The 19783-nt window shown below is 39.5% G+C and overlaps 3 protein-coding genes across 3 annotated transcripts; 1 reads left to right on the plus strand and 2 right to left on the minus strand.

The window, feature by feature from the left end:
* Window positions 1–11417: 11417 nt before the first annotated feature.
* On the minus strand, window positions 11418–11756 carry GL218_02062 (D-xylose 1-dehydrogenase; the record flags this gene model as incomplete). Its single annotated transcript, XM_033578551.1, has 1 exon — window positions 11418–11756. One exon carries the CDS (start codon window positions 11754–11756, stop codon window positions 11418–11420), a length of 339 nt encoding a protein of 112 aa, XP_033439456.1.
* Window positions 11757–12673: 917 nt separating this feature from the next.
* On the minus strand, window positions 12674–13976 carry GL218_02063 (putative inactive purple acid phosphatase 16; the record flags this gene model as incomplete). Its single annotated transcript, XM_033578552.1, has 2 exons — window positions 12674–13755; window positions 13814–13976. 2 exons carry the CDS (start codon window positions 13974–13976, stop codon window positions 12674–12676), a joined length of 1245 nt encoding a protein of 414 aa, XP_033439457.1.
* A 3393-nt stretch (window positions 13977–17369) lies between these two features.
* Window positions 17370–19042, plus strand: GL218_02064 (3-hydroxyphenylacetate 6-hydroxylase; the record flags this gene model as incomplete). The annotated part of the gene is made up of 3 exons (XM_033578553.1): window positions 17370–17732; window positions 17795–18671; window positions 18729–19042. 3 exons carry the CDS (start codon window positions 17370–17372, stop codon window positions 19040–19042), a joined length of 1554 nt encoding a protein of 517 aa, XP_033439458.1.
* Window positions 19043–19783: the final 741 nt, after the last annotated feature.

Here is a 19783-nt window from a genome sequence, read left to right on the forward strand (position 1 = left end):
TATTATGAAATATTAAAAGAAATATATAAACATTTTTAAGAATATTTTGAAAAAGGTAAATAAATTTTATTATATTATATAGAGAGATTAATCTTTTTAAATATTATTATAATAGATTATATTATCCATTTTTTTTTTTTTAATAATTAATTAAAAAAAAAAACTTAAAAAATTAAAACTATTAATTATATTATTAGTTAAAATTTTTTAATTTAAAAGGTTTTATTAACAATATAAAGGAAATATCTAAAATAAAGTTAAAATTTTAAAATGGAAAAAGAAATAAATATATTATATAATATTTATTATATATTTTATTAAAACTTTAGTGATAATTAATAATTTAAAATAATTGGGTAAAAAAATAAAGAAAAAAATTTTAAAATGTTATACGATTTTATTATAATTATTATTTTAAAAAAATTAAAATAGTTTATTTATAATTTTATTATTAACTTATTAATTTTAAATTAAATATAGGAATTTATTGTAAAAATTTATATTAAATTTATTAAATTATTAATAAATTAAAATAATTAAATATTATTATATTAAATAAAGTAAAAATATTTTTAATAATAAAATAAATTAGGATTTATTATTTTAATTGGTATAATTTATTAAAAAAATTTTTTTAAAAAGGTAAATTTATTTTGGATAATTTTAAGCTAAAATTATTTAATTAATTAATAATAAAAATATAAATATAATAAAACCTTTTAATTAAATTATTAAGTAATAAATTTAAAAATTTTAATTATGATTATTTAAATATTTTAATTAAATAAAGATAAAAAAAAATTAATTTTGTATAATTAATAATTATAATAAAAGATATTTATTTAATTTATTTTAGTATATTTATTATTAATGCTATTATAAAGGTAGTATTAATAAATACTTATATTATATTTAAAATTAAAAAATAAGTAAAAATTTTAATTTAATCTAATATTGGAAATATTTTAAAAAAAAGTTTTATAAATTAATATAAAAATTTTAATATATTAGTTTTGGTAAAGTAAAGAAAGAAATTTTTTTTTTTTAGTTAATATAATATTTATTATATTAAATTTTAATTTTGTAAAAAGTAAATTATTAAAAATATAATAATTAATAATTTAAAATATTTAAATATTTTTTAATATATATAGTTATAAAAATTATAAATAGTTAATAAATTAATTTATAAAATAAAAATTATAATTATTATAATTTATTATAAAAATAAATTTATTATTAAATTAAATTTTATTAATTTTATTATTATTTTTTAATATTAACTAATTTAATTAGTATTAATTAATTTTAAAAAAATAGAATTATATTTGATAATATATTTGATATATTTTATTAAAAGATTATAATAATAAAAAAATAGTTATAATTAAATGGTTTTATTAATTATAATATTTAAATTAGTTAAAATATTTAATAAAATTATTTATTAAATTTAATATATATAATTATTAATATAATTTAATATATAAATGTTTTATATATATTAATTTTAAAAAGGTTAAATTAATTTATAAAGGTATAATATTAAATTAAAAATATTTTAGATTTTAAATTTTATAAAATTTATATTTAATTAAAAATAAAAAGGTTTATTAAATAATAATTATTTATTTCGGTTTTAAAATTATTATAAATTATATATATTAATTTTTAATATATAATAAGAAAAGTTTAATAAATTTAAATATTTTTATATTTTTATAAATAATTATTTAAGATATTATTAAATTAAATTTAATTAAAATAAATTATTAATAATTAATTAATTTATTAAATTTATTAATAAGGTTAAATATAAATAGATTTAAGAGTTTAAAATTATATTTTAATAATAGTAGAAAATTTTTGGTAAAAAAGGTGTAGTTAAGAAAAAATATATAAATAAAGAATTTAATTGGAAATTATAATATTTTATTTTGGAATAAAATGGTTAAAATAAGAAAATTAATAATATTATTATTATATTTATAAGATTAATAATAATTAATTTAAATTTACCTATTTTATTATAATTAATATTAAAGAAATAATTATATATAATTAATTTATTATTAATTAAATTTAATATAAGAAATAAATTATTTTATAATTATTTTTATAATTATTTAAACTTTTATAAAAAAATAAAAAAAATTATCTTTTATATTTACATATTTTAACATTATTATTTAGATTAAACGTATAAATATTTTAATAGTTTAAAAAGAGATAATTAAAATTAAAAAAAGTTATATAGTAAGATATATTAATAAATAAACGAAAATATATAAAATTTAAATATTAAAATAATATTATATTATTTATGTATAAAATGTTAAATTTAACGAAAAAATATATTTAAATAATTTAAAAAAAGAAAAAATTAATAAAAATTATATTTATTAATTTTAATTATAAAGAAATTAGTAAATTTAAAGTTTTAATTAAAATATTTTTAAATAATTATTAAATTTAAATAGTTAAAAATTAAATAATTAAAGATATTTTAAAAAAATCTTAAAAATAAAAGGATAAGATATTTTTTATTAAAGATATTGTTATTTTAAATAGATTTTGTAATAAACGTTAATATTATAATTATTTTAAAAATATTAAAGGTAGTTAAATTTTAAGATCTTTTGTTTAAGTTATTTTTAGGTGTTTTTTTGAAAATTTTAAAAGAAAAAGAATTAATAATATATTTTAAATAATTATAAAATAATCTTTTATATATATTATTATAAAAAATAAATTAATAAAGGTAATAATATTAAAAATATATAAAAAGATTAATTTAATATTAAATTAAAAATTACGGATAATATAAGTATATTAAAAGTAAATATGGTTAATTAAGTAATAATAATAATAATGAATTTAAATTTAATTTAAGAGTATAATTATATGTTAAAATTAAGGTAATTATTAAAAAAATAATAATAGTTTTTTAATGCCTTAAAGGATAGGATTAATACTTAAAAAAAAGAAGAAAGAATAAAAAAATTAATTAAAGTAAGATATTTAAAAATAAAATGGAAAGAAGGGGAGGGAGGGGAGGAAAAAAAAGGAGAGGAAAGAGGGGAGAGGGAAGAAGGAAGAAAGGGAAGAAGAGAGGAGAAAAAGGGAGAGGGGAAGGAAGAAGAAAAAAAAGGAGAGAGGAGGGGAGGGAAGGAAGGAAGAGAGGAAAAGAAGGGAAGGAGAAAAGGAAGAAAAAAGGGGGGAAGGGGGAAGGGAAAAGAGGAAAGAGGAGAGGAGGGAAGAGGAAAAAGGGGGAAAAAAGGAAGAAGAAGAAGAAGGAAAAAGAGGAAAAAAGGGGGAAAGAAGAGGAAAGGGGGAAGAGAGAAGGAAGAAAGAAAAAAGAAAAGGATGGAAGAGGGGAGAAGCGTGGGAGAGAGAGAAAAAGGGGGGAGAGGAAAAGGAGGGGGCAAAAGGAGGAGAGAGGACCAAGGGAACGGGAGGGGGGAAAAAGGGGGGGGAAAAGGAAAGGGGAAGGAAGGAGGGAGGGAAGGAAAAAGGGGGGGGAAGGAAAGAAGAGGGGAAGGAAAGAACCGGAGAAGGGGAAGAGGGGAAAAGGAAAAAGGAAAAAAGGGGGGGAGGAAGGGGAGAAGGGAAAAGGAGGGGGAAGAGAGGGAAGGAAGGGAACGAAAAAGAAGAGAAGAAGGGGGGGGAGGAGGAGAAGGAAAAAGAGAAAGGGGGAGAAGAGAGGAGGAAAGGGAGGAAGGAGGAAAGAGAAAAGAGGGAAGAGAAGGGGGGGGGAAGAAAAGAAAGAAAAAGGAGGGAAAAAGGGGAGGGGGAAAGAAAGAAAGGAGGGAAGGAAGGGGGAGGAGGAGGGCGCGGGGGGGGGAGGAGAAGAAGAAGGGAAGGCAGGAAAAAAACGAGGAGGAGGGGGGGGAAAGGAGGACCGGAAGGGGAAAGAGAGAAGGAGAGGCGGAAAGGAAAGGAAAGGGCAGGAGGAGGAGGAGGACGGAAAGGAAGAGGGACGGGAAGAGAGGAGAGGAGCGGAGAGGGGGAAGGGAAGAGGAAAGGAAGCGGGGGAGAGAGGGGGAAGAGGAGGACCGGGAGGAAGAGGGGGGGGGAGAAGAGAGGAGGAGAAAAGAGAAGGGAGGGAGAAGGAGGGAAAAGAGAGGAGGAAAGGGGGGGGGGAAAGGGGCAAAAAAAACACCGAAAAAGAAGGAAACAAAAGAGCGGAAAAGGGAACGACCGGGAAGAGGGGGAAAAGAAGGAAGAAGAGAAAGGGGAGAAAAAGACGAGGGAAAAGAACAAGAGCGGGGAAGAAAAAAGAGCGGGACCGGGGAGGGGGAAGAGGGGGGGAAAAAGAGGGGAAGGAGGGAAGGGGGAACGAGGGAAAGGGGAAGAAGGAGGGGAAAAAGAGGGGAAGGAAAACGGGAAAGGGACGAAGGGGGGAGAAGGAAAAGGAAGAAAGAGAAGGGGAGAGGGAAGGGGGGGGGGGGAAAGGAGGGAAAGAGAGGGGGGCGGGAAAGGGAACAGGGGAGACAGAAAGAAGAGAAGAGGAGGGGAAGAGGGAAAGGGGAGGAGGGGGGGAGGGAGGAAGAGAGCGGACGAGAGAAACGGGGGGAAGGGGAAGGAGCGGGGGGAAACGAGGAAAAGAGGGAGACGGGGAAGCGAAAGAAGAAGGGGAAAAAGAGGGAAAGAGAAAAGAGAAGGGGGGGAGGGGGGGAGAAAAGGGAAAGAAGAGAAAAAGAAGGAGAAAAGAAGGGAGGGGGAGAGGAAAGGGAAGGAAGAGAGAAAGGAAGGAGAGAGAGAAGGAGGGGGGAGAGAGAAGGAGAAGAAAAGAGGGAAAGGGAAAGGAAGGAGGAGGAAGCGGAGAAAGAGAAGAAGAAGAGGAGGAAGGGGCGGAGGGGAACCAGGGGAGGGGAAAAGAGAAAAGAGGAGAAGGGCCAAGGAAAGAGCGGAGGGAGAGAGGGGGCGGAACGACACCGGGGGGACCAAAAAAGGGGCGACGAGGAGGAAAAGAGAAGAGGGAAACGCGGAAAGCGAGGGAAGAGGGAACCGGAGGAAGAAAGGGAAGAAAGGAAGGAAGGAGGAAGAAGGGAGGGGAAGGAAAGGGAAGGGAAGAAGAGGGAAAGAAGGAGGAGAAAAAGAGAAAAAGAGGGAAAAGGGAGGAAACGGGGCGGAGGAGAGAGGAAAAAAGGAAGAGAGAAAGGGAGAAGAAGGGGAAAACCGAAAGAAAGAAGGAGGAGGGAAGAAACCGGGGGAGGGGGAAGGAAAGAGAAAGGGAGAAAAGGGAAAAGCGAAAAAGAGGGGGAAGGGAAGAGGAGACCGGGGAGAAAGGAAGGGAACCGGGGGAAAAGGAAGAGAGAGAAAACAGGGAGAGAGGAAAGGAAGAGGAAGAAGGAGAGAGAGGAAAAGGGAAGAAAGAAGGGGAGGAAAGAGGGGAAGAAGGGAAAGAAGGAGAAGGAAGAAAACAGGGAAGGAGAAGAGGGGGGAGGAGGAGAAGCGGGGAAGAGGAAAGAGAGAAAAGAGGAGCAAAGAGAAGGGAGGGGGGGAAAAGGAAGGAAGACGAAGGAAAGGAGGGAAGAGGAAAAAAGAAGAAGAAAAAGGAAGAAAAGGGAAGGGAAGAAGAAAGGGAGGGGGAGAAAAGGAGAAGAAGGAGAAGGGGGGGGAGAAAGGAAGAGGGAGGAACGAGGGAGAAGGGGGAGAAAGAGAAGAGAGGAAAAAAAGAAGGGAAAGAGGGGAAAGGAGGAAGGAGGAGAGGGGGAAGAAAGGGACGGGGGAAAGGAAAAGGGAAGAGAGAAAAGAGGAGAGGAACGAAAAAAAAAAAAGGGCGGGGACGGAAAACGAAGAGAGGAAAAGGGGGAGAGGAAGGGAGAAAAGGGGGGGGAAAAGAGGGCAAGAGGAGAGGAAAAGGAAAAGGGGGACGGAGGGGGGAAGGGGAAAGAGAAGAGAAAGGAGGGAGGAAGACGACCGGGAGAAGAGCAGGAAGAAGAAAGAGACGAAAAGAAAGGAAAGAAAGAGCGGGGAGGAGAAGGAGGAAGGAGACAAGGAAAGGAAGGGGGGGGGCGGGAGGGGGAAGGAAAAGAAGGGAAAGGAAGCAGAAGGAAAAGGGGGAAAGGGAGGACGGAAGAAGGGAAGGAAAAGGGGGGAGGAAGAGGAGAGGGGGAGGAGGAAGGAAGGAAAGAAGGGGAGCGGAAAAAGGAGCCAAAAGAAAGGGACCGGGGGAAAAAGGGGGGGAAGAAAAGGAGACCAAGGAAAAGAAGAAAGCCGAAGGGAGGGAGGAGGAAAAAGAGGGGGACGGGAGGGAAGAGAAGAAGAGGGAAGGAGGGGAAGGGAGGAAGAAGGGAAGAAAAGGGAAAGAGAAAGGGGGACAAGAAAAAGGGAGAGGGAAGGGAAAAGGAAGAAGGGAAGAAGAAAAGGAGAAAGAAACGAGGGGAAGGGGGGGAAAAGAAGAAGGAGAAGAAAAGCGGAGAACAGGGGAAAAGGGGGGGCGGGAGGGGGGGCCCAAGGAGGGGGAAAGGAGGAAAGGAGCACGAAAGGGGGAAGAAAAGAGAGAAGAAAGAGGAGAGAAGAGAGGGAGGGCGGGGGCCAGGGAAAAGGGGAACGGGAGGGGGAGAGAGGGCCGGGAGAGGGGGAAGAAAACCGGGAAAGGAAAAAAAGGGGAACGAAGAAGAGAAGGAAGAGGGGGAAGGGGGGAAGGGGGGGGGAAGGAAGGAGGAAAAAAAAAAAAAGGGAGAAGAGAAGAGGAAGAAGAAGAGGAAGAAAAAAAGAGGAAGAAGAGAGAGAGAAGAAGAAAAAAGAGGAGGGACCGGGGGGAAAAAAGAGGAAAAAGGGGGAGGAGCGGGAAGAAAGGGAAGAAGAAAAAAAGGAGAAAGAAAAAGAAGAAGAAAGAGGAAGAGATGAGGAAGAGAAGAGAGGAGAGAGAAGATAAGGAGGATGAATAAAAAATTGCGGGGTAGTAGAATAGATATAACCTTATAAAGGAAAATATAAAATAAAAAAAAATATAATTATTAAAAATTGAACTTAATAATTTTAAAAAATATAAATTATTAATATTTAATAAAAAATAATATAATATTATTAAAAAAAAATATTTTAAAAATTATAACCTATTATTACCTTTAAAGTAAAATAATATATAAAAAAGATTTACCTATTAAAGCTATCTAGAATAGACTAGACTAATATAGGTTTATTCTGCCAAGGCTTACCGCCTTGGCAGGTGCACCTGCCACCTGTGGGGCCGTGCAACAAAGATAACTAGAGTACCAAAGCAGAGCTAACATATCGCCTGATATAAGAAAGTTACTCCTCATAAATTTACCTAGGTAATTTGGCTACTTCCCGATATCGTAGAAATGCGAAGTGTCTACGATTGAAGCCGTCGCCTATACTCTCACTTTTCAAGCATCCCATATATTAGGTAGGTCCCATAATCATGTAGCTCTGTGAGAGCCTTCAGAGTTCATCTCTGTCTGGAATAAAGCATAAGAATATAGAAAAATATTCCTTCACGCTTGTTGATTTCATGCCGACTGTCGGTGGCATTGCGGATCTGATAAAACTCGGGACGGATCAGATAACCACCTACAGCTATCCCCCAAGCCCAGGTTCACATCTAGCTTAATTCCAAGTAAGATCTAGCAAGGCTACTGGCAAACGCCAAGATTCTCAAGAAGTCGTACATATAGATCTTTACATATTTTATCCCTTTCAGGAATTAAATCCCACTCTACACTACAACCCATCGACTGATCACTTGGGACTAGAGAAGAAAATGGGAGATATCCTGGATAACAAACACGTAATAGGTAGCTAGATAGACACGTGGGTTGGCGATCCTACAGAATGTAGAGATGGATAGATATAAAGCGCTTTACGATACCAACTCTGTTACATGATTATCACGTCTACATCCAATTAACATATATCGGGGAGTGCATTATAATTTGTGCAACAGTTCGCCTTATGATGGCAGCTCCCCAAACCCAAGCCGTACCCGTCGCCCAGAAACAGGATGTCGAGAGAAGAAAACATCGGACGACGATGATATTCAGGAAGCCAAAGATATCCCCGGGATCGAGTCCGATGCAAGCTCCGGCCATAAGCAAGATGGCGTGTAAAGCGAGTCGAGGCCATTACTACGGTCTGGTCGAAAGAGTTGTTGATCGTCATGTATATCCTGTGAGTTTTCATTCCTATAGTATACGATACCATCGACGGAATCCACCAATGCTAACATATATCGCAATTGGGCAGGCTATTTAGTGACCTTCGTCGATATGCTCTTGCAGTCCGTCCAATCTAACCTCGTACCTTTCGTTACCTCCGCCTTTAATAAGCACGGATTGCTAGCGACGACCGGGATAGTCGCCACTATTATTGGCGGGGTATGTAAACTGACTATCGCAAAAGTCATCGATATATGGGGTCGTTGCGAAGGCTTCATTGTCATGGTGGTTCTTGTCGTCATCGGTATGATTATGAAAGCGACGTGTGTGAACGTCGAAATGTATGCTGCTGCTCATACACTTTATTGGGTTGGTCACCTGGGTATGCAGTATGTCGTCGATATCATCCTCGCCGATACTACGACCCTCAAGAATCGGATAATCATGTACGGTATCAATGCAACTCCTACAATCGCTACTACGTTTGCTGGCCCCAAGATTGCCGACCTGTTCTACACTTATGTCAACTTCCGATGGGCTTTTGGCGCGTTTTCCATCATCCTGGTAGTGTTCTGTCTCCCGGTTGCTATTATCTTCATCCTTAGTAAACGCAAGGCTGTTAAGCTAGGTGTCTATCCTGAAAGGGTCAATACCCGGACATTTTGGGAATCTGTTAAGCATTATTTTATTGAATTTGACGGTAGGGACACGAATAATACTTCCGATAGAGGCATAGTATACGCTAACATAAATAGTAATCGGAATGCTTCTAACTATTGCCGGATGGTCTTTACTTCTCTTACCTTTTAGCATAGTCGGTTATGCACCCCGTGGGTGGAAGACTAGATATATTATAGCAATGATCATTCTTGGTGCTGTCTCATTGGCTGCCTTCGTGGTCTAGGAAAGGTTCTTTGCGCCCGTTGCATACTTTCCCTTCAAATTCCTCAAGGATAGAACCATTCTCGGTGCCTGCATGCTCTACGGCGTCATGTTCCTCTCTATCTAGTAAGTATCAGCCCAATATCTTAGGGTTCTTAACAGTATTACTGACATAGGAGCTCAGCTGTTGGGATAGCTACTACGGATCATACTTGCAGGTTGTACACGATGAGAGCATCACGATCTCGGGCTACGTACTGAATTTTTCTCACTCATGTCGTTTTATTGGCCGTTGTTGGCCTGTAAGTTCTACCCCCCTAAAAAGATCAATTTTAGCATGATTTATTCTAACTTCTTATGATTAACCTAGTCTCATACGGCACACGGGCGACTATAAATGGACTGCAATTGCTGCAATTCCCTTTTGCGTTCTGGGTACTGTGCTATTAGTCCACTTTCGCACTCCAGAGACTTACGTTGGGTATCTCGTGATGTGTCAAATCTTCAACGGTGTTGCAAGCGGAACTTGGGTTCTTACGGCACAGCTCGCGATTATGGCATCGGTTACACATCAAGAAATTGCCGTAGCCATGGCTATATTTGGACTTTTCGGATCTATTGGCGTGCTATCGGCCTCGCTATCGCTGGTGCATGTGGAACAATATTCTCCCCAAAAGCTACAGGAATTCTTGCCAGTGGATAGTAAAGGCTTAGTTTCTAAGATTTTCGGCAACATTTCCGTGCAGAAATCTTATCCAATGGGAAGTCCCATCCGCCAAGCAATCATCGAGGCTTTCGGCGACGTGCAGAGGAAAATGGTTATTGCTGGCTCAGCATTCATCCCTATCTGCGTTATCTGTGTTCTTTTGTGGAAGAATATCAATGTGGTGAAGTTGGAAGAAGAAACACGAGGGAAGCAGACAAAAGGCAATGTATGGTGAACGTTACTTCTTGCGGGAATAATTATCACATTTATACTAGGGGTGAAAAAGGGGTAGGTTATCTCTATGTTACAAGACGTATTGATATGTTTTACACTCCCGTAAGGTAGGTAACTAAACAAAAAGATTATTTCTTTATACCTACTATCGAATCATGTCTTACGACAGCGAGATAATATGTTACCTATGGTTCTACTATCCTTACTAGATAACTAGATAGTTAGTGGTAAAGGTGTATAATCATTGGTACCTGAAGAAAGAATTTCAAATCTAGGACAATTTCTTTGTGAGGGTAAAATCGTCACATGAAACAAGATTACAGCCTCTTTTCGCTTATATCTAAATCATAACAATCGTCTTCAATGCTCTGATTTTTTTGTAAGTTATCAATAACTATGTTCAGTATTGATGATGACGCATTGTTTTATCAATAGATACATTATATACTTAAGGTTCGACAGCGATTCTCTACGTAATAACATCTAGGAAGTTGTCCATCATTCGTCCCTTCAGAATTCTGACATCTTAAAACAATTAACAAAAACGTACAGTTATCTAATTCAACACTTTAAATCCGAAATGACATCACTGAGTTTCGAGATGCTGAATAGCTTGGAAGTCAAGCCCAGCGAGGGTAGGGGGTATGGCCTTTTGCCAAGGTAAATATCCCAGACGGGACCGTCGTCAGCCGTGAATCGGCGACCCTTTATGGACCACCGTGTGTTGAGAACAGGTCTGACGAAGTGGGGATCAATACTTTTTGTGAGACGTACGCCGCAGCCAGTGATTCAATGCGTAGTCGATTGAACAACACGCTTACACCCTAAACAGTACGAGGAGAATTTGGCTAAATACGATTATTTTGATAAGTGGCTAAAAGGGTACATGAAACGTACGGGCCAGTATAAACAGGGAGAGTCTCGAAGGGAAGCGGTACTGGAACTTATAAAATCCTATACGATATTTTGGACCAATGCCTGCGGGTTGCCTGGTGGCGGAGCCGCTGTATACAGTACTTTTTCCCGCTCTAATCACTCCTGTAGGCCAAATTCTACCTGGAGATATACATCCGATGAGCCTTATCATCTAGAGGGGTTTACAGAAGAGGATATCGCGGCAGGTGAGGAGTTAACCGTCTCCTATGACAATCTCGAGAAGAAGACATTTCAAGAGAGGCGGAAATTTTGTCGAATTGGGGGTTTACATGTATGTGTGAAAGATGTATGAGGAAGAATATGACTGGAACAGTATATACCTTGATTAGTGTTTGCAAAAACAAAGGGAATGTGGGCAGTCTGCGCAGTTCGTGAAAAAAAAGGAAGCGTAGTTCCTATCTTAATGATCATTAGATAACCCAAGACATAGGAATACATTAAACTAGCTAAAAAAAAAAGATAGTATATTAAGTAATAGTTATGCCTAAACACTCTGATTCTAGTATATGATTTCCATATGTATCCACTTCCTAAACGTCGCTAACCCACCCTCCATCAATCACGTAGCTACTCCCAGTGATAGCGCTAGAATCATCTGCAGCAAGAAATAGTATCAGCCTCGCTACCTCGTCAGGCATAAGATCTCTCTTCAAACTCTGCGCAGCCATAACTTCGGCGCGGTACTCATCCGTCAAGACCTCATCGATCTGCCTCTGCGTCGCAATGGCGCCGGGAACTACGCTGTTGACCCTAATGCCGTACTGACCAAACTCCTTGCTGTGCGTTCTCGTCATCCCAACGACTGCTGCTTTGCACATCGTGTAGAGAGGAAGCCCGACAGCTGGAATGCGCCACGTGATAGATCCCATATTGATAATATGCCTGACTTCTTTTTCTGCATCGCGGCACTACGCCTGCGTCAGGAAAAAACTGATGGCGAAGATTTACATTGAAGTCGTGATCCCACGACTCGGGCGTTACCTGGGTAGTAGGGACTCTCGTTGAGAGCCGGCACGAGCGGCGTTGTTTAGAAGAACATCCACTGTGCCGTGATCGGCGAGCGCCTTCTCCGCACATTCCTTTAGGCGAGCCAAGTCGGTCACATCGCAGTGGAGGAACGTGGGCTGGGTAGCACCAGGGATATCCTTTTTTTCAAGCAGCTTCTTTGCTGAAGTATCCGAATAGTTAAAAAGACGACATTGGAGCCTTGCCGACAGAAAAGCTCAACGGATGCTGCTCCGATGCCTTCGGCTCCTCCAGTTATCAAAACAGTCTTTCCCCGCAGGCTTGGGTACGTCGCATACTTCTCCATAGTAGCTGACTGATTATAGGGTATGTGTCTACTGATTAGATGGTGCTAGATAATGTATTCTAGAGGTATATACCATCAACAAAACCACAATGTAAGAAAAGCGTGGGGCTGGAGAACGAAAAAAAAAGAAAAAGTTGAAGGACCAAAAGGTCATATAAATAAAAGAACCACATAAGTTAAATCATGGTTTACCGAGCAAAGCCGTCAACTTTCATTCCTATGCACGCTCCCCTCAGCATAGGTAACGATTCAACCTTGGCTATATGGGCTATACCAAATGCAGGTGATGCTGACACAAGCTCCAATTAACGGACGTTGTGTACGGACACTCCTATGTCTTTGTTTGAATTATATTAGGTAACATGTTGTAATTCGGATATCATAAAACAATGTAGACGCTTTCTAAAAGATTATGAATTTATTATGTTATTACAGTATCACATTATCATTACGATAAATTTATCACTACTCCTCCTACGAGCCGTAATCGCATGTAGGACAGTAGGTCTTCGAATTATTGGTCGCCGGATACAGATCCTTCCCGTACGTAGAATTTAACGAGACGCTACCCACGACATTTCCAGACTCGAGGCGGATCCATGTATCAACCTCAAATCTTGCCAGTTTTGACTTCGTTGCGAGAACCTGACGAGCCCCCCTCTCCCAGTTACCGTAACCACCGTACCCTGAATGTTGACTGAAACATAAGTTAACGTCATTGCGAGGCGAGACCGTCATGTTAGGGAGTAGTCTATCCCATTTATAGCACCACGTATTTCCGTGATCATGCCCTGAGAAGACAGCCATTAATCCCGGAACAGCCGAGATAGCTTGCATGAACGGGATGTCTTGGCCGCCATATTCGCAAGTACCGTCGTTCCGACCATCTGCACACCATCCTTGGGCCTGGGGAGCCAGCGGATAGTCATCGTTTATCCCTGGCTCGGCATGCGGATTGATACCTTCTTTCTGTAAGACGTACGATGCGTAAGTTGGGATATGGACAAACGCCAGCGATGGGATAGCCTTGCTGTACTTCTCGACAAGTTCATTATTCGTCTGAAGAAACCAGTTCACGACGCTGAAGTCGACCCAATCTGGCTGGCCAACCCGGTTTCCGGATCCGTCCTTCCGCTGATACCGGAATCCTCCCCTGCTGTCAAAAAACCAAAGTATCAACTCGGGAGTGCAATTTTCATCGCTGCAATTGCTGTCGTAAACTGGAAGATAGTAATTTGACGTCCCCGCTTCTTCATCGAAAACCATCTGTGTCGTCCGACTATTACTCCACCGCTTTTCGCGGGCGAGAATGGTACTGCCGGATATGTTGTAGTCATAGTCGTGATTGCCATACGTTGACGCCCAGGTTAGACCGCGATTTACGAGAGGACTGACAATCTGGTCGATATAAACCGTACTATTCTCTAGAAATCCGTTTTCGCCAGTAATCAAGTCGCCGTTCAAGACAACAAGTCCAGGAGACTCAGCTTCAAGAATTTCGTTGATGACCTTGACAGAGTTGACATCCTGTTGGGGTCCCCATTGATCCCATGCGTCTAATTCAAATAGTTTAGCTTTCATTCCATATTTAGGTCATTTTATACAGGGTCATACTTTCGCCAAAATGTAAATCTTCAAATATTGATATCTGGAACGTCCCGTCGCTTTTAAAAGTGAGAGGTCCTGAGGAACCTGTGCTATTAACATAGGTCTTAGCTAGAGGTTTCGCATCTATCGACGCTACAAACGTCAATATAACTAAGGCCGTGGAAAACATAGTGAACCAAAGCGATAAGTCGTTATTAACATACTTACTTCCAAGGGCCAGAAATTGAATGGGATAATAACTCGCCCGTCGAGGGGTTATGTCCAATATGTACTTGGCTCATGCTGTGAACACTGACTAGGTAAAGGATTAGGTAGGGGACTAAGTATGAGAAATAGGGTTACAGCGCGCGTAGTCACTGTCTGATTCACTTTTTTAAAAGTGTGAGTGGTAAAGTTAAAGAAATGATCGGACTCCTCACCCGATTGAGTGTCTCAGTTATTATTGCCTGCTCTTTTCTCTTTCCCGATAGATAAACTTCAACGAGTCGGATGTCAAGCCCCGCAATGTGTCGCAGCTACAACCTTCAATTGGTTCATGGGACTCGACTTAGTACGGACGCCATCTGTACCTATCCTACGACCTAACTTATATAAATTTGATCCCGGTCGCATCGATGCGACATGGTAGCATACTGGTAAGATAGATGGTATTTAGTCGCATTTCTTTAGCTAGTGACTCGACAATAATACTAGATATAAACCTTGGAGTAGCTTTTTGACTTAAATATTTTCCTAGGTAGATTAAACTACGCTAATTTACCATTAACTATAAGTGTTTCCTTTATTTAAGAATGTCAAGGTTTACATTAGTAACAAGTCATAGTCCCGTGTTTTATCATAGCAGACAATGCCCACCTATTCTATTCACTATTTTCCGAAATAAATCCACTATACTTGCACTTCGTCTATTATCTCAACACTAAACGTGTTTATACTTGACTTCAACTTATCATATAGCCTTTTTACTGCTTGCAGAGCCTTTTCCGATCTCGTTAAGTATTATAAGACAGGTACGTATACCCCTATTACCGGGGCGTCAGTGTTTTAATTCATTTGAACAGTAACCTAATATCTAATTCTTGATCGCATTCGTACGTTCGTAGGTTCTCTAATTTCTGCCACTTATAACGGGTGTGCTACAGCTGAATTGGAGACATTTTATTCAAAATCGGCTTCAACGTAAAGGGGTTAAAAGGGGGAGGGGATGATCTCGGCGGGTTTAAAGTGGTCCGTGCTTCTTTTTGAGCTTCCCGGATGTATCTTAACTTTATGTGACAACATGAATTATAAAAAATTGCGTGATATACTAACTATTACTATGAAATATTTCATTTGTCTCAATTTAAACATATGACTCTTCTATCCGGTAAGCGAGTGGTAAGAACATGGTATTTAAAGATACCAGGTTTTTATAGGTGGATACTTTCTATCTCTTACAGGGTACCTGTCGATCTGAACCTATATAATAGTGCCCATAGTAGCGCTGTGGAGTTTCCATTTTCGCGATAGGATATGGCCTTGTGTTTTCGACCCGGAATCCCCTTAGACTCGGAGGCTTGGCTCCGCCAAGAAGTCCCAGGAACGATATATTCAACTTAATTCCTCAAATTTTTGGATAATTCATTCTCACTTACATGAGAAACATTTAAACCCTCTCTAAGTTATGTCGTTCCAAAAGACTCTCCGCCAATTTTTGTTTCTTTTTCAATTCGCGGCTACTTTTGCTGATATAGTGCAGCCCCGTCTCGAGTCGCAGATATGCGCAGTACCTAACCCACTATTCATATTTGATACTCAGATATGTGTACCTTCTGGGGCTTTTCCTGCAGGGAATGACAGCCCGCTAGGTGAAACATCATCGCCACTGAAGGCCTGGAAATCAGGTGGTCTTTGTCGCGGTGCTAGAGCTGATAAGTTCTGCGTCTTCACCAACGAAGCGTTTAACCGGGGTGAAGGTGTCTCGGTGATCACTACCTCAAACAGCATTACGACTATTTCAACACGGCCAGCTTTCCTCACGGATGAGCCTGAGGAAATTGATTCAAAATCAAAGTTGGCCATCCCCTACCGTGAAGTGGAAATACCAGGTAAAGATATTGGACTGGTAGCAACAAGGGCAATACGAGCAGGAGAGCTCATAATGGCACGAACACCTGCTATAATGGTAAACGAAAAGGCAATCAATAATCTTGGAAAGAAAGTTGTATCAGAACTCCTTGTTCGCGCTGTTGAGAATCTCCCTTCTCAACACAGGGAAAGTCTACTTAAGTTGTCGACGCATAGTAGTACAAGTGACTACGGCGATAAACTTTATAAAATTCTCCAAACAAATTCATTCCGAACGGGTTACCACGATGGGGTCAACCCGTTCTATTCTCTATTCACTGAAGGTTTGTTTATACAACTGCCTAAGGCATCATACTCCAGCCTCTGTAGGTCCATCTCGTCATCAGCAACTAATATATGAATTGGCAGTATCGCGACTCAATCATGACTGTCGGCCTACGTGCGCGTACTATTTCGACCACAGAGATTTTCATCATAAAGTATTAGCTGTGCGAGATGTTATGGAGGGTGAGGAGCTTACGATAGCCTATTATGAGTGAGTTAGAAACCACGGTAGAAGAGATCCACTTACTAAAAGATTTAGCCCTCTTCAATCGCACTCGACGAGGCAAGAGAAGTTGCAAAAAGAATGGGGTTTCCAGTGTTCATGTCAGAGGTGCAGTGCCAATGTGACGGCGATAGCTGAATCAGATCGTAGAGTTTCTCAAATACATGCTCTATGGAAAGAGTTGGATGACCACTCGGCATCGTCAAAAGGATCTTCGAAAAAGGCGGAACTTTTAGTATCGCTGTACGAACAAGAAGGGATCTTAGGCCGGTTAAACGAAGCCTATTATCGAGCGGCAATCGAATATATTGGGATTGGTGACGCTGAAATGGCAACCAAATATGCTGCTCTGTGCATCGAAAATGGCCTCCTGTTTGTAGGACCCGATCGTCCTTTTATTAAGAACATGCAAGAACTCATTGCGAATCCAACGGGGTATCCTAAATGGAAGTTCCGCTTGAGGGCCAGTTAAAAAATTGTCACTTGAACCTCGCAGTCATTTTTTGCTTTATAAATATTCAACACCGGTGGAGAAGGAAGCATAGAGAGTTATAGGTCAGATATCCAAATGTTACAATAGAATATTGGTTCGGCTATAAAAAGAAATCGCATAAGACCGTGGAAATAAAGTCGTTATCCGGCAATAGCCGTCAGCAATCCCGGCTATAAGCCCCGAAGGACACCTACGCACGTGGCAATTTGCAATGCATGTTGGGATTTTGGTAATAGATCAACATGTGGCTCTAGGAGGGGTTGATGCTTTTAGGATCCGGGGTTGTTGGGATCCGGGGTCGTAAGGATCCTATCACATCTACGTTAGAAATATGCCGAGTGAGTGGAGAATAAAGATCATAATATTTCCTCGTAACAGCGTTAATATAAATTCTTGCTATTCAAAAATACATTATTGACTCAGGTAGGCACCTAAGGTACCTAATCCATGCTACCATGGAATCGCTCATCATCCTTTTCCAAAAGACATTGGTCGAGCATACATTGAGGTCCCTTGCCATTGGGAGTCTTCTCGCAGTACTGCTTTACCTCGTTGGAAATGAAATCCTACGCAGTCAGTCGCGAATTTCTGGATTGAAAGGGCCAAGAGGTCTCCCAATTTTTGGGAATCTAATCGACATATGGTCTAATGCGGCATTAAAGTATCAGGAATGGGCCAAAGAGTATGGCGATGTCTATCAGGTCCAATTGGGGAATACCAGCGTTGTTGTTGTCAATAGTGCTGCTACGGCGAAGGAATTGTTCATATCTAATTCTCAAGCGTTAAGTTCTCGGCCGATAGGTTATACATTTCATAAGGTATGTTACATACACAATTAATCTCCCCTGTGCAGCTCTCGTTAATGCGTTCTATTGAATAGGTAGCTTCCAGTACTGCTGGTTTCACAATTGGCTCATCGCCTTACGACGATAGTTTGAAGCGAAAGAAGAAGGCAGCGGCGGTAGCCTTGAATCGTCCTGCTATCAAAACATACGTCCCGTACCTTGATCTAGAAACGAGGACATTTCTTCGAGATCTCCTCAGCTATGGAAAAGCTGGGAAAGTTGCGGTCGATCCACTTCCCTTAGTTCAACGCGTGAGCCTCTCACTGATGACAACAATCAACTGGGGCGTTCGAATTACTTCTATTGAAGATGAATTATTCAAAGAGATAGTGTCCGTCGAAGAGGGACTCAACAAGACCAGATCAACCGTTGGTAATACTCAGGATCACATTCCTTTTCTACGCCTTAACCCCTTAAATCAGAATTCTGCGAATGCTCGACAATTACGCCAGCGCCGAGACCGATATCTTTCCATACTAAACAAGGACCTTGCGGAGAAAGTAGCAAAAGGCACTAACAAACCGTGCATCCAGGCGAGCGTAATTAAGTATAAGGAGGTTCAGCTCAGTGACACCGAACTGGTGGCTTTCAGCTTGTCTGTGCTGGGAGGAGGTTTCGAGACCGTGTCAACTACTGTGCAATGGTCGATTGCTTACTTTGCGCTACATCCGGAGATCCAAGACAAGGCCTATGCAGAAATCCAGCAGTTTCAGGGGTCTAATGAGCCATTGTGTGATGCTGCCGACGATCAGAAATGTGCTTATGTACTAGCACTAGTAAAAGAAGCTCTTCGATACTTCTCTGTCATTCCGCTAGCCTTACCAAGAGCATCTATCAGGGATGTTCAATACAATGGCATCGTAATACCATCTGGGAGCACTGTATACATGAATGCATGGGCCTGTAATCATGGTAAGAAAACCATGACTCCATTTCAAGGCAGCTAACTTATATAATATGTGGTTATAGACCCCGAACTATGGTCTGACCCCGACAGTTTTCTGCCAGAACGATGGTTAGAGAAACCGGAAGCCCCTTTATTTACATTCGGCCTGGGATACCGTATGTGCGCAGCGCATATCCTTGCTACCCGTGAGGTGTATATCATCTTTATGAGGCTATTGAGTAGCTTTCGCTTCGTGGCCTCGGGTGATATACAATGCGATCCTAGCATCGATATGGTCAATCCAAAAGATTTAATTATGGTTCCCAAGCCATATCGTGTACTCTGTGTGCCTAGGGATGAAGAAAAGCTTAGGGCAGCATTGGATACGTCTGAATAAAGGGACAACTCATTAGTGGAGTAAGAAGCACAGAAACAACTTTATTGATTCGCAACGAGCTCTAAACTTGAGTATGCAGATTTGGGGTTAAACATGCTGAAAATATCCTTTATTCTAAACGATTCATCCCGAATCTAACAAGAGTTTCCGATATGTATTGCGCATTGTAAGAATACAGTATCTTTTCATATGTTATAAAGACGCTTTAAAAGTCTAAGTAGTTCATAATTGCATTGTCCATGATTGTTTTCCGAATAACTTCTATAAATGAGACCAACTACCTCTCTCTATGATGGAAAAGACACACCATAGTCTCTACCTATATCGATTACTACCCAAACTAACAACTATCTCCAACTAAAGCCAGCAATACTTCAGATTTTTATCTTATTTCCCAGAACCTTCCATCATGTGCTATAGGAACGTTTACAGATACGCAGGTTGTGGTTGCGCGTATGACCCACCTAGGGTCGTGCACACAACCACAACTCCGACTTGTTCACCTCCTTACCCGGACAGAATCGTCACTAGACCTGGGAACTGCAGTATGCATACTATAGAAAGCTAAATTTAGGTAACTATACCTTATGAGAGAGGATCACTGTAGTACCTACCCCCGAAGTAGATATTTAGCTAAGCGTCTATACAAGGCGATTTATCTAGTTTATGTACGATAGCTTGAATTCATAACCGCAACAAAATATACAGTTACATACACTCACCTATATCTTGCCACTTGCA

The sequence above is a fragment of the Daldinia childiae genome, assembly GCF_008694065.1.
Source record: "Daldinia childiae strain JS-1345 chromosome Unknown Scaffold2, whole genome shotgun sequence".
Classification (NCBI taxonomy): Eukaryota; Fungi; Ascomycota; class Sordariomycetes; order Xylariales; family Hypoxylaceae; genus Daldinia; species Daldinia childiae.